The sequence below is a fragment of the Macaca thibetana genome, chromosome 9 (assembly GCF_024542745.1).
Source record: "Macaca thibetana thibetana isolate TM-01 chromosome 9, ASM2454274v1, whole genome shotgun sequence".
Taxonomy (NCBI): domain Eukaryota; kingdom Metazoa; phylum Chordata; class Mammalia; order Primates; family Cercopithecidae; genus Macaca; species Macaca thibetana.
Genome location: NC_065586.1, coordinates 83,460,233 through 83,487,863, shown reverse-complemented (window position 1 = coordinate 83,487,863; position 27,631 = coordinate 83,460,233). Strand labels below are relative to the sequence as shown.

The window sequence follows — 27,631 nt, the reverse complement described above, 5'->3', positions numbered from 1 at the left end:
GGACAAGAAACAGCCCTCCTGACCAACTCCCTACTGCCACACCCCCCAAACCAAGGTTCAGAAAAATCAATTAGAAGTAGATACATAGGCAAAGCTCACTTATCAGCTCCCAAGTCCCCAGGTGATGCCACATTTGTGGCAAGGTCATCACTGGGAGATCAAATTTTATAGTCAGTCCTCAGATTGGGAAATATTTTCTAGCAATGTCTGTACGTAATAATATTTTACTGATATAAAACACCTGGTGGTCATGTGGTGTTTGCTGTCACACAAATTGTTGTGATGACAGTCAAAGTGGTATACTCAGTTTATAAGATGCAGTAGGACAGAGATCATTGTCATGGGCAATGTATGCAACTTGCCTCTGACAAGTCTGCAGCAAATTCTTGACTTCTTCATCCCCCATAAAATTCTGCATCATAGATATCTGGTAAACACCTGTCAGCTGCCACTGCTGTGTTTGCAATGAGCCTGGTTTTGTGGACTCTACAGTTGAGTTACAGGAGTGAGGCTATGAGGGCTGGCATACGTAGATTACAACTACTTCACTAAATAGAGATGGGGTGGAGGGTAGATAGGGCATAAAATTGTAATTCAAGAACAGAAACCATCCTTCTTTTGGGAATCCTCCTAAGATGGAGGACTTCCTAAGGGACATTGTTTCTAAAACAGGACTAACAATTAACACATACACTCTATGTATGTACATAAAATATTTGAGGGCACAGAATATTTTATCTTCAGTGCCTAATCCCATGCCTGTTAGGTAGTTATTGCTTAAAAGGGTTACAAAAGCAATGAAAGAGAAAATAAACAATGTAACTATAGTTCCCATTATTCTGAAATCCAAACAACTTTGAATTTCCAACAAGGTCTGAGATGTGCTTTGCTTTAAAATTCTACAAATACATTTCTAAGGGACAGCAGAAGAATCAATTAACTCGTCCCACCCTCCTGGTTAACTCAGAAAGCGTTCTAGACCAGGTGCATAATATAGTCAGCAGAGCCTGGAGAAATAGAAACAATTGATTTGTCTTAGAAAAGGTCATAGAAGAGGCTGACACTTTCTTTTCCTTTCCATTTCCTGCTAAGCATGCAACTTCTCAGCCTCAGCAATTATGGAGGCCAATAATTATAGAGGCCAATGGCTACAGAAAAGGCCAAAGGGTAGCATCATATTCAAAACATTTTTATTGCAGTGGTGTGCATAATCAAGAATTAGTTGCAATCATTCTGTTACTGAAACAATCTGCAAATCAAAACACCCCAAATAAACTAGGTCCAAATTCCACTTCAACCACTGATATTGCTGTAACAAATTTGAATAGTGCTTATCATGTGGAAAAAAAAAAAAAGGTACCTTCTTCTTTTCTTCTTTCATATATCCTATCCTTGTATAAACAGGTCAAAGATGGAAGATCAGTCAAACTCAACATTGTCATAATATGTACCTGCTGACACCAGTTCTCTGCACTTTGGGCTCTTCCCTTATGAGGTTTAAATATATGCCCAGGCTAGGCGTGGTGTGTCTCATGCCTGTAATACCACGCTTTGGGAGACTGAGGCAGCAGGTGGATCACTGGAGGTCAGGAGTTCAAGACCAGCCTGGCCAACATGGTGAAATCCCATCTCTACCTAAAAATACAAAAATTCGCCAGGTATAGTGGCACATGCCTGTAATCCCAGCTACACGGGAGGCTGAGGCAGGAGAATCGCTTAAACCCGGGAGGTGGAGGTTGCAGTGAGCTGAGATTGCCCCACTGCACTCCAGCCTGACAGACAGAGCTAGCCTCCATCTAAAAAAAAAAAAAAAAAAAAAAAAAAAAAAGGGCCAGAGGCAGCAGCTACCAAGGGTCTTCTGGCGTTTTCTGGCATTTCTTGGATTCATCAATTATTCTGTTTACTACAGGATCTTCAACACAAAGTTGAAATGCCTCAATTTCCTCATCTGCAAAATGGGTTTTAATACTAGCAACTTCACAGTGCTATAAAGAGGATTATGTAGAATAACAAAGTACCATTTATAGTGCTTGGTAAGTGTAGATATTTCTCTTACCTAATGGCAACTATTATTAATACATGATTTATTTTACAGATTAATTAACATCAGGTACGCTGCTGAGTACTGAGAATTACAAAGTACTTTGATGCATTATGCTCTGTAACATGAGATGATTTTCTCTTAAGACTGGACTTTACTCACCTGTGTTTGCACAAATACCAACAAATACATGTACCTAGGTCTATAATGGGGCTTACAAAATAGTTTGTAATTCAAACCAAAAAGTACCTGAGACAGAAGTCAATGGATTTAGGCTTATTTTGCCAAGGTTAAGGGCCCCGCCCATAACACAGCCTCAAGAGGTCTTGAGAACATGCGGCCAACGTGTTTGGGTTATAGCTCTTGGTTTTATACATTTTAGGACGACAGAAGTTACAAGCAAAGGCATAAATTGATACATGTAAGGTAAACATTGGTTCAGCCCAGAAAGGCAGGACATCTTGATGTGGGAGGGCTTCCAGGTCATAGGTAGATTCCAAGACTTCCCTTGGTTGAAAGAGTTGAGCTTTGCCTGAAGAGCTGAAGTCAGCATAAAGAAATGTTAAAGCTGGGGAAGGTTGTGGAAGCCAAGATTCTTATGTAGATGAAGCCTCCATGTAGTAGGCTTCAGACAGAATAGATGGTAAATATCTCGTGTCGAAACTTAAAAGGTATCAGACTCTGGAAAAGACCTAGGAAGGGAAGGAGGTTCTCTACAGAATGCAGATTTCATCCACAAAAGACAGCTTTGCAGGGCCATTTCAAAATATGTCAAAGAAATTTGTTTTGGGGTAAAATACTTTGATTTACTTCAGAGCCTGCTGTTATGTAATCCTGTACCAGAGTCACGTTGGAATTTGGTATCTTATTGCTAAAGTCTGTTTTGTCATTGTTACCATCTCTATTTTCACATTAATGCTGGTGAGTTGTTCCTGAACTTCAAAGGGAGGATGTAACAAGGTATGTCCAACCCCTTCTTTCTGTGATGGCTTGAACTAGTTGTTCAGGTTTCTTGGAATTCCTTAGCCAAGAAGGGGTCCATTCAGTCAGTTGGGGGGCTTAGAATTTTATTTTTCGTTTACATCATCAGTTTTTAGACCTGTTAAAGAAAACAGTCCTTTGAAACATCATGTAGGCCACAGGGCTGCAGGAAAGTCTTCTAGCCATGCTTCCAGCTATTTTTCAAGAGCTAGGCTGATAGCAACTAGACTTGAAAAGCGAGTATTACTGACTTTCCTACCTCCAGCAGGTGACTGAGGCAAAAATTAGCAGTCTATTTGAAAAGTTCCACAGTGTTGGCTGGTCTACCCTTATTTTCCTAACTAGAAAAACCTGAAGTCTTGCAACCAGAGTAATAGGGATGTATTAATAGAATCCTAGCTGCTTCTGGAACCTATGTCTAAATCTGGGAGTTTTGTGTATTACCTCTCAGCAAGGAAAATGCAGAGAAGGCTGTGGTTTCTATTTTATTTTTTTTATGTCCTGCCCCAAGGATCTCAATTTCTCTGAGAAGAGTCTTTTCAGTCTCATAGCACTGAAGTAGGAAGAAAAGCTGAGACAGTTGTTTTTTCCCACTATAAATGGCACTTGCATGGTATGACTATCTAAAAGAGACTAATTAGAAAACCAGGCCCTTAACCTAATTTTCATAATGCAAATACTGACAGAAAGCTTCAGGGAGCAAAGCTGCACAGACGGAAGAGAAAAAAACACTATCCTGTCTCCCCAAAACTAGGCTTCTCATCTCATGAAGGCAAAAGACAGAAAAATATCTAAGAGAAAGAATCCGACAGGCATGGTGGCTCACACTTGCAATCCCAGCACTTTGGGAGGTTGTGGTGAGAGGATTGCTTGAGTCTAGGAGTTCAAGACCAGCCTGGGCAACATATTGAGACCCTGTCTCTACAAAAGATAAAAATAAAAATAAAAAAAAAACATTAGCAGGGCATGGTGTGACACATCTGTAGTCCCAGCTACTTGGGAGGCTGATGTGGGAGGATCACTTGAGACCAGGAAGTCAAGACTGCAGTAAGCCATGATTGTGCCATTGCACTCCAGCCTGGGTGACAAAGTGAGACTATATCTCGAAAAACAGTAATTAAAAAAAAAAAAAACATAAAAAATAGGAAAAAGAGGGCCGGGTGCGGTGGCTCAGGCCTGTAATCCCAGCACTTTGGGAGGCCGAGGCAGGCGGATCACGAGGTCAGGAGATCGAGACCATCCTGGCCAACATGGTGAAACCCCGTCTCTACTTAAAAAAAAAAAAAAAAAAAAAAAAAATACAAAAAAATTAGCCGGGCGTGGTGGCGGGTGCCTGTAGTCCCAGCTTCTAGGGAGGCTGAGGCAGGAGAATGGCATGAACTCGGGAGGCGGTGGAGCTTGCAGTGAGCGGAAATTGCACCACTGCACTCCAGCCTGGGCGACAGAGACTCCGTCTCAAAAAAAGAAAATATATATATATATATATATATATATATAGGAAAAAGAAAAAGAAACTAATGGTCTCTCGAAGAGCAACTATGGCTGGAGCAAAATTAGCGTTTCCAATTAAGAACCTTTTTTATCAATTAAACAGATTTTCTTATCTGTATGTATCCAAGGATATATTTCACCAGCATATACTTAAGTAATTTATATCAAAATTGTATTTTTTTTCCATAATACTTGTTGAAAAAGTTTCCCAAAGCACCCAAATTGTTAATGCAGAGAAAAATCTACAGACTTTCATTCCAACTTAATTTTCCACATTAGCCATCTTAGAAATAATGTAAAATAAATATCTGAATTCAACTTTATTTTACCAGTAGTATTACCCAATTCTGAAGGCTGTCATTTTAATGAACAAATATTTATTCTCCCAGTACAACAAACAAAAGTGTGAACATGGATTGCTTGGGTCTAAATGGTATTTAAAATCTGGGAATGGGCCGGATGCAGTGACTCATGCTTGTAATCCTAGCACTTTGGGAGACCGATGTGGGAGGACTACTTGAGCCCAGGAGTTCAAAATCAGCCTGGGTAACACAGTGAGATCCCATCTTTACAATAAACTTAAAAATTAGCCGGGCATGGTAGAGTGTGTCTGTAGTCCCAGACACTTGGGAGGTTGAGGTGGAAGAACACTTGAGCTGAGTTAGAGGCTGCAGTGAGCTATCATGGCACTACTGCACTCCAGGCTAGGCCACAGAGTGAGAATCTGTCTCTAAAAATAAGAATAAAATAAAATCTGAGAATGTAGCACACGGAAGATGTTGAATTGAGGCTAGTTTAAAGAATAATAAAATTAAGAAGGCCGGGCGCGGTGGCTCAAGCCTGTAATCCCAGCACTTTGGGAGGCCGAGGCGGGCGGATCACGAGGTCAGGAGATCGAGACCATCTGGCTAACACGGTGAAACCCCGTCTCTACTAAAAAATACAAAAAACTAGCCGGGCGAGGTGGCCGGCGCCTGTAGTCCCAGCTACTCGGGAGGCTGAGGCAGGAGAATGGCGTAAACCCGGGAGGCGGAGCTTGCAGTGAGCTGAGATCCGGCCACTGCACTCCAGCCCGGGTGACAGAGCGAGACTCCGTCTCAAAAAAAAAAAAAAAAAAAAAAAAAAAAATAAAATAAAATAAAATAAAATAAAATAAAATAAAATTAAGAATCCTTCTATCGTAAAATAATTTCAGTAATGACAAAATACAGTTTTTAAAATTAACCTCTTCCCAAGGTGTCCAGTATGGGACTCAAACTATAAATCTTTAACTGGAAGAATATGACATCTCTTTTCCTGATGTGGAGTTCTGTCAAAAATACTATTATTCTCACACATACACAGAACAAAGCATAGCTAAATACACTGAAAAGAGGCTGCCACGTGAATGGAAAGAAACAAATGAATATGGAAAAAGAACAGTTAACAGAGAGTTGGGTGATCTTTGATCTAAGTTCAGGGTAATAGTTAGATATAAGCAAACTGTACATGCAAGTAATGCAAATATTTTCAGTTTACATTTAGCAAAAGACAGTCCAAATTCCCACTATCATCAATGAACCACATGAAATACCATCTCAGAAAACTGTGTTCCAAAACTGTACAGTTTATATTCTGGTCAGGCTGTATGTAACCCTCACATCTCTAAGAGCATGCATTGGTAGTTCTGCAGTTTACAAAAGGAAAGTATTCCAATAAAGGTATCATAACAGTGGAATATGCCTGGAAAAAATGAACTACTTTTTCCCTTACACATTGAGTTTTGATTTCAGTGTTAAAATTAAGATCAAGATCATCCACAAAAGCAGTATCAAGTAAGTGTGTGTTGGATAGCAGGAACTTCAAAATGACGACATGACCACAGAAAACAGTAAGTACAGTACAATGCACATGTAGCTGTAGATGAGACAGAAAAAATAGCTAATGTCCATAGAAATTAATCAACCAAAATGTCAAACCAATAAAGATTAAACTTTGGCATAACTGAGTAATTTGGTCACCTATTACGAATGAACTCTTGTTAGCCAAAGATTATTTTTTTCAATGTTCAACTCTTCACATATCCTATCCTAGATAATACCTTTAGTTTTTATCTAGAGATTCTCATTTTAGACATTTCTTAAATGAGAATAACACCAGAATAGTATCACAACTTCTGTAACACTAGCAAAAATGGACCACGCTTAACCTCCATCCAGTATTTTCATATGAAATATTTAAAATATATCTTTATAGATTCAAAGATGACTATATAGTCATGTCCTATTGAACAATGAAATTTAATTCCTATGAAACTTTCATAGTCTTTGATACTTTGAAAAGTATTCAAAGGATACAAAATATTAAGTTAATGTGTCAGACAATAAATGCTTTCAGATCTTTTAAGATAAACTTCTTGACTAATAATGAAAAAAAAAACCCTAAGTTCATTCATCTTTATATGCCCAGACTAAAAGTATAGTGTTTGTATATAAAAGTACTCAACCAGCATTGATAAATTGAAGGTATTAATTTGCAACAAATGATCAGGATTTTTATAAGTCTTGAAAAACAAATAGAGCAGTTAAAACAAATTACTAATTCAAGAATGATACAGAGAATGTAAGTCTTTTTATAGAAAAATGTAAAACTCCCACAATACTGCAAGCTTCCAGAATCAAGCATGCAGTGCAATGATGAAAACTGAATTTTACGTTGATGATTACCTCTAGACAGGGTATAGGGCTAATAGAATCATGGAGGTATACAAAAGTCCTCAAAACAGCGCTTATTTAAATCTAAAACAAATGTTATAATGTTAATTTTGATAAAATAGGATGGATATGGTGCTCATCATTTTGTTTTCTTGTTTGCATATTTACATTTTTTTTTAAAGAAATGAGAACACCAGAACTTTGCAGAATCAGCAGTGTGTATTAATGCACCAGCAACATTTACCAGCTAATCATCTATTTTATAAAACATCATTCCTTTGAAGATCTTAATCAAAAAATCAGGGATCTCTGCATCTCATAATTTCAATACACAGTTGTGACACTTAGATTTACAATTGAGTACAATTTTTCCTCCACTTATATTTAATTCCATGACTCACCACCCTATAGCCTGAAAGGAACCCAAATGGAATGTGTTAGTTTAATCCAAAAATTTTCAAAGTACATTCTCATTTACAATTGTCATAGATTGTAAATTGTCATAGATTATAAATTAGAAACTTTGAAAAATTTTGGATGAAACACATGCTATTGGGTTCCTTTAGGCTATAGGGTGGTGAGTCACAGAATATAGTACATGGAGTATTGAATTGAGGCTAGTTTAAAGAATGAAATTAAGAATCCTTTCATCTTAAAATACATTATTTCAGTAATGACAAAATAGTTCAAGTTTTTAAAGTTAACCTCCTCCCAAGTTTTCCAGTACGGAACTCAAACTATAAATCTTTAATCGGAAGAATATGATATCTCTTTTCCTGATGTGGAGTTACAATCTATGATGACTGTAAATGAGAATGTACTCAGGTCAAGCAAGATAGAAAAAAATGCAACCTACTATAATGCCTCCTTTATTCATAATAAACAATAGAACATTAAAAGCCAGAGACATTCCATAGGATAACCCCATGTTTCCCAAGGTCACTTCAACCCAGGATCCTTTCTTTCTAACCTTTATATCTTCTTTCTAGAATTTGTGTTCTGAGAATATTTTATATATCATGTTCATTCGGGAATAATTCAGTTTCTGAAAATCCCATGTTGAAATGGTCCTTCTTCATCTTTTCATAGCATGCATACTATATTTACAGCTCCCAGTGTTTTTCAGCTTGTTTCTTTTACCTACTCATTAGTGCTACTTTTTTTTAACCTTAGAAGATCTATTCAAAAAAGTATTGTCAAGGTCACATAACCCAACAGTTAATATGACATCATTTTAAAGGTGTCCCTGGGTCATATTTTGTAAACCAAAAGCAACACAAGGTTTTCTTACTAATAGAGAAAGCATTAAAAATATTTTTATCTTTTCTCTAAATTAGCATATGATAACTTCATTGGCTAAAAAACTCAAATGACTAAGCATTAACTAGAAAATATTTCAACTATCGGTGATAAAAAAGATCTTTTGCCTTTTTTTTTTTAAGCCTCAAACTGATTTTTCCAATTTTATCAACTGAAGTTTGGCTTGAAAATGTCCTAATCCAAGTCACATATGACAATCTGTATGCAGACACATGGATATCCTTAACATGTGTTGGTTTTCCTATGGTCTGTCTCCTTGAAAGCAAAGTACCATAAAACTAGTAAGAGGAGACTCTGGTAGGGGATTTTGCTGCATGTTGTTTAATAAGAATAAACACATATTTTAAAGAAAAATATCAGATTTTCCCTTGAAATATCTTACCTTTAACGTGTATATGAATTAAAATAAAATGCATTAACAAATCCATTATTTGAGGAAATTTCTATTTAAAGAAAATTGCTTTAAATTGCCAGGTCAGTCAAAGCTGCTTGGATTTCCAAACTTTTACCATCAATTATTGATTGTATTTTGACACGGAAAGGAGAAAAGACCTGGTAGTAAAGTCACAAGAATTTTATTATAGCAAATACTTTCATGGTATTTGACAGAACTCAGAACTATTTATAAAGAAAGAAAGAAAAATCAAACAACTAAAAGATACATTTCATATAATAGGAAAATATAAAAATAGAAGCCTAGTGACAGAATGAAAAAGTTAGCTAAGCAATGGATTTGAAAAACTTTGATTCTAACTATCTGACTTGTTGCTAATTGTCCAAACAGATAATAATTTAAGATGGTCTTGTGAGACTTCCTAGAAGTAAAAAGGAATTATTGAAAAAATGTTCAAATATTTTATAAATACCAAATACCAAAAATATTTATTTTCATTGTACTTTCTGACTTGCTTCAGTGAAGGTGTCCTTTTACAACACTCTGTTTCTTGTTTCAAATTCTCATCTAGAGATGTTACTTTCTTCCAAAGTGATACTCCCAACTTACCACAATATTCCTGATTAAGAAAACGCTAGCTGTCCCACCTGAGGAAAAGAGAGAACTGCAGAACAATCTGTAAAGTTCCTAGACAGTTCAATCAAGTTAAGAATGGTCCAGCTGAGATATTTTGTTACTCCAGCACTTTTCAAGTATCATTATGAAATCATAATTCTATCTCAGTGTGAGATTTCTTATATAAATAGGAAGAATTTCATTTCTGTAAACATTTGCAGGGCCAGCTGTTTCTCTGAATAGATTTGTTTCCCTTTAAGAGAGCCGCTCCAGTGAAAAATCTTTTCTAACATCTCATGTCCAGACCCAAAGAGAAACCCAATGTTTTTCCGTGAAACGACAGAAATACTCAAGTAATATAAAAGCTTCCTGTAATCAAGGAATTGTCTAACTATTACAAGCATGTAATCACTCCTTACAGATTCCTAAAGAATTAAAAATGTTCTTCAGTTACTCATAGTTCATCAGATGTACTGTTGGCCTTTGCTAATTCACATTCTTCACTGGTTTGACAACTCTGAAGGATGTCCTTGTAGTGGTTCTTCAGATCTTCATAAAATGAAACAGTTTCTGGTGAGTAAGCCAAGGGTAACACCTTTTCATTTAATAACATCTGCACTCGGAATTGTTCTTTAGGAGTCTTAGCATTTTCACAGTGGTAAAGCACAAATATCAGGTTCGAGGCATAAGGTACAATGTGACCGCTTCGGAACTTCCGATGCATTTGTTCCTTGTAATTGTAAGCTGTAAGGGGTTCCTTGTCTTTGAAGTAGCCCATGAGAGAAAGCAGTGGAAGAAGGGTCTCCGCATGACCAAACTGGAGGATGACTGGAGAAGAAATTGGCTGAGACCTTCAAACAGAAATGAAGGGAAAATAAGGTATATATATTCTTGTCATAGAACACAGTATTTACGCTTAGGAGTAACTTTCCCATCTTTTTTTAGTTTAAATAATCCCATCTATTTTTTAAATCTTTATATACATTACTCAAGCATACGGCTGAAATTCCGTGTGGCAGAGAACCAAACTTTTTATACCGAAAGTTAAGTTCCGAAATTCAGGATCACTGTACTGTTGCAAATCCATATAAAACAGTGTGCATACACATTTTCCTTTAAGTTTAAAGAGAGACAAGTGTCTTATAGATACAGGAACTTGAAACAGATGTGTATTTCAACACTGTATTGCCTTTCTGTGCATAAAACTGAGCAAACTGGCCCTTAGTAAATATTACTCCATGGAGCTCAATCCTTCAATGGTTTACAAAACCCACAAAAGGTTAGTGATGTAACCTATTGTGGCTGAAACGTGTCTCTGGTTGGGAGTGGGAGTATAAAGTGCCAGGAATACAAACCACTTTCAACACTGAGCTAAATCAATTCTTTTTCTTGAAGTTTTCTATGATTTTTTTTTTTCTGGTAAAGAATTTTTATAAGAAGCAGTGAATGACTGCTTAGCCTTTTCCCTACTTTTATAGAAAAAATACTGTTTTTCTTAAATATAATTTGTAAACCTATTCAAACATGACTGTCTGACTTTTTGCCACCACTCATCAGGTTACCAATTTAGTGCATGTGGATTTTCTGGGAGGACAGAAGCAGCAGTTCTAGACCTTCCTGATTCCCTCTGCCCTCAATACACATAAACAGAGCAAGTAGAGAGCAAATCCAAAACCCATGGGAAACATTTACAACATAACTAGGTGGAAAAGTATTCTCTATGAACCACTCCAAGTAGCATCCAGTCCCAAGCACTAGATATTATCAGTATCTGTTGAAGAAAGCAGAGAGAAGCCACAGAGCATCTGAGCAATCTGAGAACAGGAGAATCCCCAACAGCCAATAGGTATTCACTGGAAGCGCTGTGGGTGAATTGGAGATAGCAGCTCAAATTGGGAAGTATTTAGTCCTCTCCAGGACTTGGTGAGTGCAAGGCAGGCCTGCAGTGATGCCTGGGGCTGGAGAAACCTGGAGCTCCTGTGAACTCTCCAAACACAGGGCTCACACTAGAGAAACTGCTGGGAGTGAAATTTCGGCCAAGCAGGAGAGGGACAGAAGAGATAAAGGAAAAAGTAAGTCCACATGAAAGTAGGGGGAGGGGAACAGAGCCAGGAAATCTCAGAAAACAACCCATCATACTTCTGAACAGCACACACACCAGAACGGGGTGGGGGTTGAGGGGGGGGTCTGTGAGATGAGACAAGCAATCTGACACAAACCTTTTTCTAAATGTTCAGGAAAACAATTCATACTAAAATAACTACAGAAAAGCATGTAAGAAAAAATGAGCAGAATAACTTCCATATATAAGAATACGCTAGAAATATATACTCAAAAAGTACACTGAAACTGTTAACAGTATTTCAAAGCAAACTAAAAGACAATTATTCACTACTTTGAGATTAATATTCTCTAAAAGGTGTAAAACTTAAAAGCCATTCATCAACAGGAGCTTCCCAAGCCTCTGTTCATAACTGGTATACTTTAATTAGGTCATTTAAAATACCTACAACTTATATTTATTTCCAAGAAGCAGCCTCTCAGGGCTGAAGTACCAAGCAGTAGCATTCAGAACACAGCTATATTTAGTTTGGCCAGCATAAGTATTTTTAAATTTTGCATTACTTATCAGTATTTAAAAATTGAGAGGTTTAAGATTCTTAAAAATCCAGATTTTTGGCTCTTCTTAGAAATCTGAAAGATCTGGCAGCACAAGTCCATATATACCCATAAGACCATAATCAGCTAAACAGGAATAATGTTACCCAACCTCTAGACAGGGCACATACTTGTTGCACAGCACACGTATCATTCCACATATCTAACGTAGGATGAATTCATTCCTTTGTTACTTGCCTGGCTCCTTTATACATCTCAGTATATTCAAGTCTAAGCTAACACCACTGTCATCATCTTAATAATGAAATTTAATAAGGATACAAGTTAAAAGAAAAACAAGTAATATAAATATACTGGTTTACATTTTAAATCCTTTAGCCATTAGGTAGAAACCTAAAAACCTCAAAGCCAGAAGCAATCCTAAATTCAACTTTCAGTTATTGCTCACCACGGAATCTATTAGGACACAAAACAGGTCAGGGAGGATAGCAGCAACAGCAGCAACACCTCCACCATCTAACCAGAAGAATCTATTGTCAGTAACTCTCTCCACTTTCCCCCACGCCAAGAACTCTAATAAACTGGGGACAACATATGACAATATATCCAAACTACTGTCATTTCAGCAAGTAATTTATATGCCATTTGGGAACTTTACATTCTTTTTTCTACCAAGTGTGTGAGATCAAGTGCATAATTTACACTATGGACAGCTTCACTCAGACCAGCCCCTTTTTAGGCACCCAATAACCACATGTTGCTGGTGGCTACTCTGCTGGAGAGCACAGGACAGACAGTGGTATGGACAGTCTGACATACTTAGATTCAAAAGTTAATCAAATAAATAGCAAATAGGAGAAAAGATACAAGAAAAACAAAAACACACACATGAAAACTATAAATTGGGGGAAGGAAAGAGACCAAAAGGGCTAGCACAAATTATGAGTTCAAAGTTCATTAATTGCATCCAAGCTATAGAAGAAATGAAATCTAGACTGTGACTCAGATTTAAGTTGTAAATTTCAAGGTTCCTTGGGTTTATACAAAAGGCAGGAAACACCTTCCCCTTCCCTTTTTTTTTTTTTACTGCCTTACTGTCAGTGATATGTTAAAAATCAGTGAATTCTTCAGAAGAAATTTGAGGAAAATTATACTTAAAAATGCTTATCGGAAGTTTTATGGGAAATCAAGGACGTTTATATATTAGATTCTCACAGTAAAACATCCCATCAAAAACAAATTACTGTCTTCTACCATTTGATGAATCCAATTTGTTTTAAAATTGTATTTTAGAATTCCAAATAATTTTCAATAGGAAGCAAAAGTGCTAACTTTTTATAAAGTCCATAAGTATTGATTATCTTCTTACATAGAGCAATGTCTATTATACAAATTTGAAATACACCAAAAAAACCCCAATATCTTGAAGGTCTAGTTAAATGCACTAGTAAAATAATAATAAGACAAGGATAATAGTTTACAAAAACTAGAGCCCATTAAAAGCAAGAACAAGATTTTGCTTAGAAATTGAAATGTGCCTGTAGGGAATAATAAACTTATAATTTTATTTTTATAATTTATATATTTTTATAATAACCAAGTATAAATATTTTAAGTTTGTTGATAATGAAAAGTATTTTAAAAGAGCACAATTTCATTCATAATCATTATTTTTCTACTTTTACCCTTTGTGATTTAACGTAGCTTGCTACTCAAGAAAAAGCCACTAGCTGATGATGCTCGTATTCACACAAAAGGCCCTGGGCAAATTAGCTGCACTCAATTTTCCAAAACGTAATAAAGAAGAGACTTTTCAAAAGATCCATTTGGTTAATTTGTTAGATGTGACATGCCCTGTCATTTCATGCCAAGTGCCAGGCACCATGCTAGTTTCTTCTTGGAGGAGGAGGGGAGGGGAGAAGAATAGTGGCACAAAAGAACAAAAACACAAATGAAACATTTCTGGCTCTTGCAGATTTGCATGTGTCTGTTAGAGAAACCTAGAGAAGAACAAATCCTTCTGTCTAAGGAAGAATTGAATACACTTTGCTGGGGAGGTGGTGTTTGAGCTGGGTCATGAATACATTCCTACTAAGTCTTAAAACAGAAATGCTGCTCATTGTAGCCTTAGCAAAGTAATTGCTTACCCTATGATACAGGTACTATCATACCCTTTTAGAGAGGGAAAAACTAAGCAGCTTGAAAACTAGAGGGCATAACCTAGTTATGAGCAAATTTTAGGGCAGATTACTCAATCTCTCTCAGGCTTCCTGCCAAATGAAGATAAGCTACTTCCCTTGCAAAACTGTTGGATTTGAGCTACAGAAAAATACTCGCGTATTTGCCATCAGATTGATCGATGGCTCTATGGCAAACACTACCACAGTGATAGCAAACAGCCACAGTGGCAGCAAGAGCCACAGCAGTTCTAGCAGTGAAGTGACCCAGCACACAAATTAGTGGTGTGCCGAGTTTAGAATCCAGGAGATGAGTTCAAGTCAGTTCTCCTAAAATATCATCAGTACCTAACACTTTATTCTAAAGGTAAACACAGTATCAAGTAACAAACTCATTTCGTTGAATAGCATATTTTAAAATTCATCAGACATCCAAAAGTGCTAAAGATCCAAATGCAAAAGCAAAACCACAGGTATACCATAAATTAAATTGTATGGAAACAGTTTATACCAAAAAATTTTACTTGGAAAAACCTTAATGCCTTTGATAAGAAAATACTTGCTTATGAGGAGTAAATAATTTAGGAACTTAGTAACTTCTTAGTCACTTAAATTTACTTTCAAATCATTGTTGATTAAAATCATTTAAAATCAAGTAATCCCAGCACTCAGGGAGGCCGTGGGCAGATCACTTGAAGTCAAGAGTTTGAGAACAGGTGGGCCAACCTAGTAAAACCCCATCTCTATCAAATATACAAAAAAATTAGCTGGGTGTGGTGACACACGACTGTAGTCCAAGCTACTCAGGAGGTTAAGGTACAAGAATCACTTGAACCAGGGAGGCGGTGGTCGCAGTGAGCCGAGATCGCGTCACTGCACTCTAGCCCAGGTGACAGAGTGAGAATCTGTCTCGGAAAAAAAAAAAGAAAAACAAATCATTTAAAATCAAATCAGTTCTTATTTGTGGGAAGAAACGTAGTATTTCAACATACTGACTGAGGAAGACTCCATTGTCAGTGCTTAGTAACACTCTTCAGCAACATGCAATTTGGCAAAAGTACATGTAAAAAAAAAAATCCCGCAAAATTTTTAAAAAATGATATTATTTTCCTTGTTTTTGTTTAAAGATACAGGAGCTCACTCTGTCACCCAGGCTGGATTACAGTGGCGTGATCATGGCTCACTGCAGCCTCGACCTCCTGGGATCAAGTGCTCTTCCCACGTAGGAATCCCATGTAACTAGGACCACAGGAGCGTACCACCACGCCCCACTTATTTATTTATTTATTTAATTATTTATTTTTGTAGAAATGGGGTCTTACGTTGTTGCCCAAGCTGGTCTTGAACTCCTGGCCCCAAGTGATGCTCTCGCTTCGGCCTCCCAAAGTGCTGGGATCATAGGTGTAAGCCACCATGCCCAGCTGATTGTTTCCTAAATAAGGCATCAATTCTTTTCTAAGAAGGTAAAGGCAAAGACCACATTTCTCGGGTGTTTCATCTGAAATGCACATGCAATAACAACAAAAAAAAATATTCAATGAAAAGCACAGTTCTAAAAAAGCTGATTAAGATAGTTTGGCAGAACATGTTTCTCAAGACACAGGTCACAAGGACCCTGCTGATAAAACCAGTTGTGGTAAAGAAGCCAGCCACAACCAGCCAGAATCAAGAGGGCAATGACAGTGACCTCTGCTCATCCTCACTGATCCTCACTGCTCATTATGTGCTAATTATAATACATTAGCATGCTAAAAGACACTCCCATCTGTGCCGTGACAGTTTACAGATGCCATGGCAACTCCTGGAAGTTACCCTATATGGTTTAAAAAGGAAGGAACCCTTGATCCCGAGAATTCCCTACCCCTTTCCCAGAAAACTCATGAATAATCCACTCCTTGTTTAGCCTATGATTAATAAATAACCATAAAAAATAGCCAACCAGCAGCCCTCAGGGCTACTCTGCCTATGTGGCAGCCTCCCTTTTATTCCTTTACTTTTTAATAAACTTGCTTTCGCTCTACTCTTTTGGCTAACTTTTGAATTCTTGCCTCCCTGAAGCCAAGAACCATGTGACCTCTGGCGCTGAACCCCAATTTTGCCCTATGACATGATCACTAATGATGTAAGCCTCTAAGCAGATGAATAAAGACAAGGGTATAAGCATCTAAATTTTTACTCTTGCTTGGAAGAAAGAGAATATGTCAATAAATGACAATTTTTAGTCATAAAACCAGTATCTAGGCCAAATCTCCAATCAGTAATTAATAGCTACTTGGAACACTGCACTGAGAAGGATTCTGATGTTGTATCCAGACTCGATGTGATCTATTTCATATTTCCTACACATTCTACTCTCAATTCATGAACCTCCTCTCCTTGCCAGTCAATCTCTCCATCTTTACCTTTGATTTCCTAGATGTAACTAAAATGAGTTGGGTCATTTCTAAGACACTGGACTATAAGACATATTAAAAGAAGATGTTTTAAGTTAGTATTATGTCCAGGTAAGGTTTCTTAAGAACATGTTTTTTAAAAAGAAAATAAAGTTAGTTTTATGTTGCTGCATAATTTTTCTGCTTGACAATATCACTACTGGTAAAGTATAACACAAATATATATAAAACATATAATCACCTAAAACAAATTATCACTTCAAGAAATATGTATAAATCACTCCTAAATGTATGTACACAAATCTTTACTGGATACAGGTAAGAATATACTTGGTTTGGTTTATGTCTTTTTTAAAAAAAAGTCAAGGAAGCTTGACTATTAAAAATCCCCCTTGGAGAAATTTTATCTCAGAGAAAAACAGCTTATAAAATAGAAAAAGCTGCCATAATATTTCATATAATATGCTATCAACATGAAACCCTAAGGACTTAGGGTTCATTAAACTGAAACCCTAAGGAGGACTTAAAATTACGTTTTAGCAACTACATGTTTTATACAATTTTTAAAAACCTGACTTTATTCTTGATTTTCCCATTTCAAAAACAGAATTCACTAAATGTCTGGGTTGAGGTTTCAAGGGTAAGAATTACACACACTCTTAAATAAGTTGCAACAACTAAAAGAATGTTAAGTATTTTTTGCTTTATCTCAAAAGTATTTCCATTACATAACATCTCAGAATATAAATCACTAAAATCTCAAACATAAATGTTTTTCTTTGCTATTTTTTCTTAGCCTGAATTCAACTTAGTAATCTTTAATGGTTCAAGGGCAAACTAGAATAAAGATAATAAAGATTACTTTGTAAAGTATTACTATTCATAAATAAAGCAATCTTTATTATTATCTTTATTCCTCCAGGTGCCGTAAGAAAGGAGAGAGGCTTCTTTCTTAAGGTTCCAATGATATTGTGAAATATAATATATATTTGGTCTTTGTTCCTGTTTCCTGGTAGAAACTCCTAAAATCCTTGAAATCTCCCAAGTGCTGTCTTTTTGTGTGCTCACATTGATTGATAGCTTCAGGATGGGGCTGGTCAGCAAAAAGGCAAAGGCATGATTACAGGGTTAGGATTTTCAGGCCCACCCCTCAACCTCAGGGAAGAGGGAGAGGGGCTGAAGGTCAAGTTGATCACCAACGGCCAATAGTTTAATCATGTCTAAGTAATGAGGCCTCCATAAGAACCCAAGAGGACAGGGATTGGAGAGCTTACGGACAGCTGAAAATGTGGAGGTTCCTGGAGGGTGGTGTGGCCTTGGGAGGGCATGGAAGCTCCACGTCCCTTCCCTCATACCTTGTTTTATGTGTCATTTGTATCCTCTGTTAATATCTTTTATACTAAACCGGTAAACCTGTTTCCCTGAGCTCTGTGAGCCACTCCTGCAAATTAAGTGAACCCAAAGAGGGGGTTGTGAAAACCCCAACTTGAAGCCAGTCAGTCAGGAGTTCCAGAGGCCCAGACTTATAACTGGTGTCTGAAAAGGGCAGGAGGCAATCTTGGGGATTGAGTCCTCAACCTGTGAGACCTGATGCTACGTCCAGGGAGATAGTGTCAAAATTAGAGGATACCTAGCTAGTGTCTGCTGCTTATTGGTGGGAACCCCCATCCCCCAACACTGGGTCACAGAAGTTAATAGAGTTTGGATGTTTGTCTCCTCCGAATCTCATGCTGAAAAGTGATCCCCAATGTTGAAGGTGGGACCTAGTGGGAGGTATTGAATCATGGGGATGGATCCCTCTTGAATGGCTTAGTGCCATCCTCTTGGTGATGAGTGACTTCTCAGTTAGTTCACATGAAATCTGGTTGTTTAAGAGTCTGGGGCCTCCCCCTTCTCTCTCTTGCTCCTTTCTTGCCATGTGATACCTGCTTCCCCTTTGCCTTCCGTCAGGATTGTAAATCTCCTGAGGCCCTCCCCAGAAGCAGATGCTAGAGCCAAGCTTCCTGTACAGCCTGCAGAACCGTGAGCCAAAATACACTTGTTTTCTTTATAAATTACCCAGTCTCAGGAATTTCTTTATAGTATTGCAGAAATGGACCAACACAGAAAATTGGTACCAAGGTGTGGGGCATTGCTATGAAGACACCTGAAGATGTGGAAGTGCCTTTGGAACTGGGTAACAGGCAAAGGCTGGAAGAGTTTGGAGGGCTAAGGAGACAGGAAGATGAGGAAAAATTTGGAACTTCTGAGAGACTGGTTAAATGGTTGTGAAAATGCTGATAGGGATATGAACAGTAAGTCCAGGCTGATGAGGTTCCAGATGGAAGTGAGGATGTTATTGGGAACTAGAGCAAATGTTACCCCTGTCACATCTTAGCAAAGAACCTGCTGTATTGTGTCCCCTAGGGATACCCTCATCAATTTTTCCTCATCTTCCTATCTTCTTCTGAGCCCTCCAAACTCTTTCAGCCTCTGCCTGTTACCCTGTATTGTGTGCCCTAGAAATACCCTAGGGCACACAATACAGGGATCTGTGGAAGTTTGAACTTAAGAGTGATGGTCTAGGATATCTGGCAGAAGAAACTGCTTAGTAGCAAAGCATTCAAGATGTGGCCTGGCTGCGTCCAACAGCCAGTGATCAAATATGGGAGCAAATAAATGACTTAAAGTTAGAACTTATATACAAAAGGGAAGTGGAGTGTAAAAGTTTGGAAAATTTTCAGTCGAGCCATGTGATAGAGAAAGAAAAAGTATTTTCAGGAGAAGAATCCAAGCAGGTTGTGGAGCAACCACCTGATAAAGAGGTTATCATGGCCAGGGCATGTTAGCTCATGCCTGTAATACCAGAACTTTGGGAGGTCAAGGCAGGAGGATCACTTGGGCCCAGGAGTTCAAGACCACCCTGGGCAACAACGTGAGACACCCCATCTCTGCAAAAAATAAAATAATTAGCTGGGTGTGATGGTGCATGCCTGTAGTCCCAGCTACTTGGGGGCAGAGGTGGGAGGACTGTTTGAGATTGAGGGGTCAAGGATGCAGTGAGCTATGATCATGCCACTGTACTCCAGCCTGTGTAACTGAGAAAAACTCTATTTCCAAAAGAAAAAAAAAAAAGAGAGATTATCATGACTAAAAGGGAACCAGGTGCTAATATCCAAGACAATGGGAAAAAGGCCTTGAAAGCATTTCAAAAATCTTTGAGGAATCCCTTCTCATCACAGGCCCAAGAAGCCTAGGAGGACTGAATGATTTCAGGGGCCAGGCACGGAGCATTGCTGCCCTGGCCAGCCTCAGGACACTGCTCCCCACATCCCAGTAGCTCTGGCTTCAGCTGTGGCTCAAAGGGCCCCAGGTACAGCTCAGGTCACAGTTTTAGAGAACACAAGCCACCATAAGTCTTGGCGACTTCCATGTGGTATTAAGCCTGTAGGTGCACAGTATAAGAGTAAAGAAGGCTTGGCAGCTCCCATCTAAATTCCAGAGAATTTATGGGAAAGACTGGGTACCCACATAGAAGCCTGCCACAAGGGCAGAGGCTCTCCATAGAGAAACTCTTCTAGGGCAGTGCCAGGGGGAAACATCACAATGGAGTCCCGCCACAGAGTCCCCACCAGGGAACTGTACAGTGGAGCTGTGAGAAGGGGACTGCTGTCCTTCAGATCCAAGAATGGTAGAGCCATCAGAAGCTTGTAACCTCGGTGTGGAAAAGCCACAGGCATTCACCTCTAACCCATGAGGGCAGCCACAGGGGCTGCACCCTGCAAAGTCACAGACACAGAGCTGCCCAAGGCCTTGGGAGCCCACCTTTGTACCAGTTCGCCCTGGATGTGGGATGGGGAATCAAAGGAAATTGTTTTGGAGCTTTAAGATTTAATGACTGGCTTGGCACAGTGGGTCACACCTACAATCCTAGCACTTTGGGAGGCCGAGGTGGGCAGATCACTTGAGCTCAGAAGGTCAAGACCAGCCTGGGCAACATGGCGAAACCCCGTTTCTACTAAAAATAGAAAAATTAGCCAGGCATGGTGGTGCACTCCTGAGGTCCTAGCTACTTGGGAGGCTGAGGTGGAAGAATCGCTTGTGCCAGAGAGGTCAAGGTTGCAGTGAGCTGTGATCATGTCACTACACTCCAGCCTGGACCAACAGAGTGAGACTCTGTTTAAAAAAAGAGAGAAAAATAAAAAATAAAAAAAAAAGAAAAAGAAAAAAAAAGATTTAACAACAGCCCTGCTGGGTTTCAGATTTGCATGGAGCCTACTGCCCCTTTCTTTTGGCCAATTTCTCCCTTTTGGAATGGGAGGTATACCAAATGTCTGTACTACCATTGTATCTTGGGAGTAAATAACTCATTTCTGATCTCACAGGCTCATAGATGGAAGAAACTCATCTCCAGATGAGACTCCGCAGACTTCAGACTTGCGACTTTTGAGTTAATGCTGGAATGAGTTAAGACTTGTGAAACTCTTGTGAAGTCATAATTGTATTTTGAAATGTGGGGATATGAGATTTGGGGGGCCAGGGTTGGAATGATATGGTTTGGATGTTTGTTCCCTTCCAATCTCATGTTGAAATGTGATTCCCCATGTTGGAGGTAGGGCCTGGTGGGAAGTGACCGGGTCATGGGAGAGGATCTCTCTCAAATGGTTTAGCATCATTCCCTTGGTGATAAGTGAGTTCTTGCTCAGTTAGTTCATATGAGATTTGGTTGTGTAAAGGAGCCTGGGACCTCTTCCTTCTCTCGCTTTTGCTCCTGCTCTCACCATGTGGTACACCGGCTCCCTTTCCCTTCCACCATGACTGGAAGCCTTCTGAGGCCCACACCAGAAGCAGATGCTGGAGCCATGCTTTTATAACCTGCACAACTGTGAGTCAATTCAACGTCTCTTCCCCAGCCTCAGGTACTTCTTCACAGCAATGCAAGAATGGACTAACGCAGAAGTTGTGTTGACTATTGTTGTGTTGTTGTGAAGTCAGAGGAAAAACAGGGTTTTTTCCCAAACAACTCTCAAAGAAGGAATAAGTGAAACATCTAACTCATAACGATGAGGTATAAAATTCAAGAGGACTTAGACAATAATTTTTCAGACATTTTAAACTATATGGTTCAAATCAAGGGCCCATTCATAGTTAAGAATTTCAGAATGCTCTTCTTATAAACAAGAATGACTAAGCAATATATAAACGAATTTCTATTTCATTGTTTGAAACTCAACTGGCAAAATATCAAACTCAGGTATATAAAAAACCAACTGCCTCCAGGGAATTATCTATTATCAAAAGAGCTTCCAAAGAGCTAATATACAATCCTTCAACAGTTGTTTATGCTTATCCCTGTTTGCCCATATAAAAGGCTAACTCACATTTCTGTTTTATTTGACAAAGTTAAGTAGCACAGTGTCAAATAAAAAAACATATTATGTTTCTATGCCAAATATGTGGACTCCAAACATGGAGACTTGGATACCTTCAACTGGTAGAAGCTGAGACAGTTGCGGAGTTTGTGTGTGTGCACACATACAGTAGGGTTTGTTTGTTTTCATAACTTTTAAACACCCAAAACAAATTCATAAAAGTATTTATTTATGATCCAATTTTTACCAGAAGCCATTAAAGGTATGTGCCAGGACTGTATAAAGTAAATCAGTAATTTCTGTGAAGAAGTGATTTGGTCCCAAGTCTATGAACACACTGCTCTTTGCCGTATGTCACAATTTAATCTTAAGAGTCCAATCTGGTTCTTAAGCCATCTCCTAGCTAACTGGAGTTCTTAAGCCTAACTCCAGTTAGTATATGCCCAATCACTATTTGAAGGAACCAAATCTCCAGTGTCTCCTTGAATATACCAAAGTCCCAAAGATGGTATGAGAACTTTTCTGGTTTCACTTCCAACCTTCTCCAACAAACCAAAGCTGGTCTATGAATAAGCCCAAAATACTGGCAACAATAAATGGGTATGAGTATGTGTATATGTCTGAATGAGGGAGTAAGAGAGTGTGTGTGTGTGTGTGTGTGTGTGTGTGTGAGAGAGAGAGAGAGAGAGAGACAGAGAGACAGAGAGAGGAGAGAGAGACACACACAGAGAGAAACATAGGTATGTAGGTATAGGAGGGCAAAAAAGAGAACAAATGTGAAAGGAATTCCTTCTCGGTTGACACTCATAATTATGCTTTTCTTATATAAAACCCCTGCATATATTTTGTCATAAGACTGCTGAGAGCATAAAGATTGCTATATATTATTTTATCTACGGTATCATGTGGCTTTGTCACTACCATTCAATAAACAGAGTTGTGAGGTTCAGGATACCATGACAGAAAGAACCAAGTTTTTCCTTTAACAGAAGAATAAGCTGAGAGAGGTGGCTCACACCTGTAATCCCAGCACTTTGGGAGGCCCAGATGGAAGAACTGCTCGAGCCAAGGAGTTTGAGACTAGTCTGGGAAACATGGAGAGACCTTGTGTCTACAAAAAAACCCCACAAAATTAGCCAGGTGTGGTGGCGCATGTCTGTAGTTCCAGCTACTTGGGAGGCTGAGGTGTGAGGATCACTTGAGCCCAGGAAGTCGAGGGTGCAATGAGCCACGATCATGCCACTGCACTCCAGGATGTCAGAGTAAGACCCTGTCTCAAAACAAACAAACAAACAAGCAAAAAATACAGGAAGATGTAAATGTTTTTTAAGGGAGGGCTGCCAAGGCAATCACTCAATGCTCACTGCATCTGTGATTCTTAACTTTCACAAAGGACATGAAACCATCTGAGAATCTAAGAAAATGGAACTTCGTACTAGAGAAACGCATGTGGCCCATAAAAACTTGAATATAGTTTCGGGATTTCAGACTCTATACCGCAAGAATCCCTGTGCTACATATTACAATGTGACATCTTGAGGAAAAATATGTCTATAACTCTGTCCCATATTGGTTTGTGTCCCTAGAGTCATATATATTCCACAAAAGTCTGATAATTTTGTCCTAATACTATATTTAAAATGTCTAAGCAGAATGAATAATTAACACCAAATTAAGAATAATTCAGATGTTCTGCATTCTGATCCAATTAGTCATAGTTCTCAAATTAACTTACATCTCCCATTACATTGTAATGACTATAATAGTCATTACAATTACTATTCTTTCTTTGAGACTCTTGGCAGAAGTATCCCAAAGAACAGGAATTATACCTTTAACTCTGCTCTCTCCCTGATAAAAATGCATTAAACTTGGAATGTTGCATTTTCCAAAAAGTGACAAAACCACTTGAAAAGATACATATTTTGCCTGAGGAAAGCAAATGAGTAATCTATATAAATGTCTGGATAGAAATATACAGAATCATAATGTTTTAGGTTTGAGATCTGGTCAACCCTTCTTATTTTAGGAATAATAGTGCGAAATGATTAAGTGGATTACTGCAGTTCTCCAAATTACACCCCTCCTTTTACTTACAGAAATTGGTGAGGAGATTTTACTATGTCTTCAACCAAAAACAAAGTTTAAGTCTAAAATCCTGTCTTTTAATGAGGGTTAATAACTATGTGTGTGTTCAAAGTAGATAAAGGATACAAAGCAACTACTTCAAGTCATTCAAAAAGCTCAACCATTACAAGAACTAATAATTGCATGTTTTCCCCCTAAATGTACTCAGCTAGATCCTTCTAAGCTTTTAATTCACATTTCACACTTAATTGATGTTATGCAAAGTATGTTTTTAAACATGATTCAGGAATATCAAATACAGCTTTACACAACTCATGTAATTCCCATATTTATGTAAGTATACAAATAAGCAACATGAACTGCCAGATGCTTTGGGAAGAAAATTACCAGAAAAAAAATTTTTGTTAAGTCTTCCACATCTAATTGAAACATCAGTTCCAGGGAGTATTTGGAGAAGCATCAATCCAACAGCTTAACATAAATCAGGAACGAAAATGACTCAAGTATGACATTTTTATTCCTGAAGCAAAAATACACTGAAACAGTTTCCACTTCCGGTCAAGACAGAGTAACAGGGACCAGATTTCCTGTCCTACCTTAAACTACCAGAAAGCTGAACAAAACACACAAAGTTTCAGACACTCAACAATAGTCATAGTATGAGAAAAAGAAGGCAAAGGAGGTGACTCCAACAACTGCCCCTGCTTACTGCCAAGTTTCCAGACTATAGCACAGGGAGGGGACACCCAAACAGCTCGGAAGTCACCCTGAGCAGCTGAGATGGGAGTGAGAATTTAGGGAGGCCACACTGGCTGAATTCACAGGAAGAGTACCTGAGAAGAGAGTGCTGCAGACCAGCACGGGCTCCCTCAAGTTTTCAGCTGGCACTGAACAGCACATGCATATGAGAAAACTATCCAAATCCCAGAGAAAAAACATTGAAAAGGAATAGGTAAAAATTCGCAGAGTTAATTACAGATTACTCCTATCTATAATCCCAGTGACTCAGGAAGCAGAAAGGAAGGATTGCTTGAGCCCACCAGGAGACCAACCTGGGCAACACAGCAAGAAAAGTAAATAAAAATAAATAAGTTCCATGTATTAAACATTTTTTAAGGATTAGCCAGGCATGGTGGTATATGCATGTGGTCGCAGCTACTTGGGAGGCTGAGGTGGGATGACTGCCTGAGCCTGGGAGGTTGAGGCTGTAGTGAGCTATGATCACACCACTGTCCTCTGGCCTGGGTAACAGACCCCGTCTGAAAAAAGAAAAAAACAATTCCCAAAGCTAACACACAAAAAAGAATAGTTTTCACACAAGCCAGAGTAGGAAAACCTCAAAATACACAGGGTACATATAAATACTCAGGGTGAAATGCCTCAATAATGGGGCAAAATCAGTCCATTAATATATATTATTATTTTTTTAAAAAAGGCAAACCATAGACTAAGATAACATATTTCTAGGCATAAATCTGACAAAGGACTGTACCTAGATAACACACACGCACGCGCGCACACACACACACACAGAACAGTAATAAAGATAACCCAATTAAAAAGCAGACAAAATATTTAAAGACTTCACTAAAGTAGATATATAGATGTAAACAAGCACATGAAAAGATGCTCAGTATCACTGATCATTATGAAAATGCAAACTAAAACCACAACAAAGTACTACTACACACCCATTAGAATGGTTAAAATTTAAAAGGCCTGCCATATCAAGTGTTGGCAGGATGTGGAACAACTGAAACTCTCATATATTGGTGGGAAAAGCTTGGCAGTTTCTTAAAAAGTGAAAACTACGGTCGGGCACAGTGGCTCATGCCTGTAATCCCAGCACTTTGGGAGGCCAAGGCGGGAGGATTATCTGAAGTCAGGAGTTCGAGACCAGTCTGGCCAACATGATGAAACCCAGTCTCTACTAAAAGTACAAAAATTAGCTGGGCGTGGTGGCACATGCCTGTAATCCCAGCTTCTTGGGAGGCTGAGCCAGGAGAACTGCTTGAGCCCACGAGACAGAGGTTGCAGTGAGCCAAGATCGTGCCACTGCACTCCAGCATGGCCAACAGAGTGAGAGTCTCAAGGAAAAAAAAAAAAAAGTGAAAAATACACCTACGTAAGACTCAGTCATTCCATCTAATTAGACAGGTTCCCAAAAAATCAAAACATAACATACGAAGATCACATATATTCAGAAGCATTATTTGCAATAGCCTTTCAACTGTGAATAACCAAATGTCCATCAAAAGGTGAACAAATGGTGGTGGATCTGTATAACAGAATACTACTTGGTCTTGAAAAGGAATGAACTATTAGATTCATCAACAGCACAGGTGAATCTTACAATCACTATGCTGAGTGAAAGAAGCCCAACAAAAAAAATATTCACTATGATTTCATTATATAAAATCCTAGAAAATACAACTTAATGTATAGTGACAGAAAGCCTATCAGTGGTTACCTGAAAATGGGGGTAGAAAGTGAATTAGAAAGGGTCACAAAGAAACTTGGATGTGATGGATATTTTATCTTGACTATGGTGATGGTTTCATGGGTGTATATATATGTAAAAACTGACCAAACTGTACACTTTAATATGTATAGTTGACATGAATTATACCTCAATCGGGTTATTAAAAAACACATCAAAACAATTACTAAGGGCTGATATGCTGATATTAGTGAAAGAAAAGTCTTTGGTAGCCTACTTCAAACACTCCTTATAAAGCCTTTACCAAACCCCAAAGAGTTCAAATTAATTCTCTCTCAGTAATTTTGTTTTTATCTGTTTTAGTGCTATTATACTCGTTCTCCAAACTGTGTTTGGAGAACAATTTCAATGCATTCATCTTTGTATACCCTCTGTTGCCAGTCAAATAACCTGAACATAGCAGGTACTCAAAAATAACCTGGAAAAAGCTGTGTATTTATTTCAGTAGATTTGTCTAAATATTCCTGAAAAATAACAATAGATTTTACTTGTCTATGTTCTAATTAAGGAGAGAGATGTTTAAGTGTAAACCTCAGAATACGTGGAACTTATTTAAAATTAACACAAATAACTAAAGCAGAAATAGGAACAATCTTATTTTATTTATTTATTTATTTAAGACAGGGTCTTGCTCTGCTGCCCAAGCTGGAGTACAGTGGCATGATCATGGCTCACTGTAGCCTCGAGCTCCCAGGCTCAGGTGATCCTCCCAACTCAGCCTCCTGAGTAGCTGGGACTACAGGCACATGCCACCACGCCTGGCTAATTTTTTTTTTTTTTCTTTTGTAGAGGTAGGGATTCCCCCTGTTACCCAGGCTGGTCTCAAACTCCTGGGTTCAAGCGATCCTCCTGCCTTGGCCTCCCGAAGTGCTGGGATTACAGGTCTGAGCCACCACGCCCAGCCACGAAAAATTTTAAATCAGCATCTAGATGACAGGTAAAGTATACTGTTTTTCTCTGGCATAGAT

The 27,631-nt window shown here is 38.4% G+C and overlaps 1 protein-coding gene across 3 annotated transcripts in view; it reads right to left on the bottom strand.

Annotated features, from left to right (window-relative positions):
• Positions 1-9,085: 9,085 nt before the first annotated feature.
• The window catches only part of MINPP1 (multiple inositol-polyphosphate phosphatase 1), a 46,038-nt gene continuing 27,492 nt past the window's right edge, over positions 9,086-27,631 (bottom strand). For all 3 annotated transcript variants that reach the window (XM_050805570.1, XM_050805569.1, XM_050805566.1), the window contains one exon: positions 9,086-10,386. In XM_050805570.1, coding sequence (XP_050661527.1) covers positions 9,990-10,386 — 397 coding nt within the window. In that variant the 3' untranslated portion in view covers positions 9,086-9,989. The remainder of the gene's footprint in view (positions 10,387-27,631) is intronic.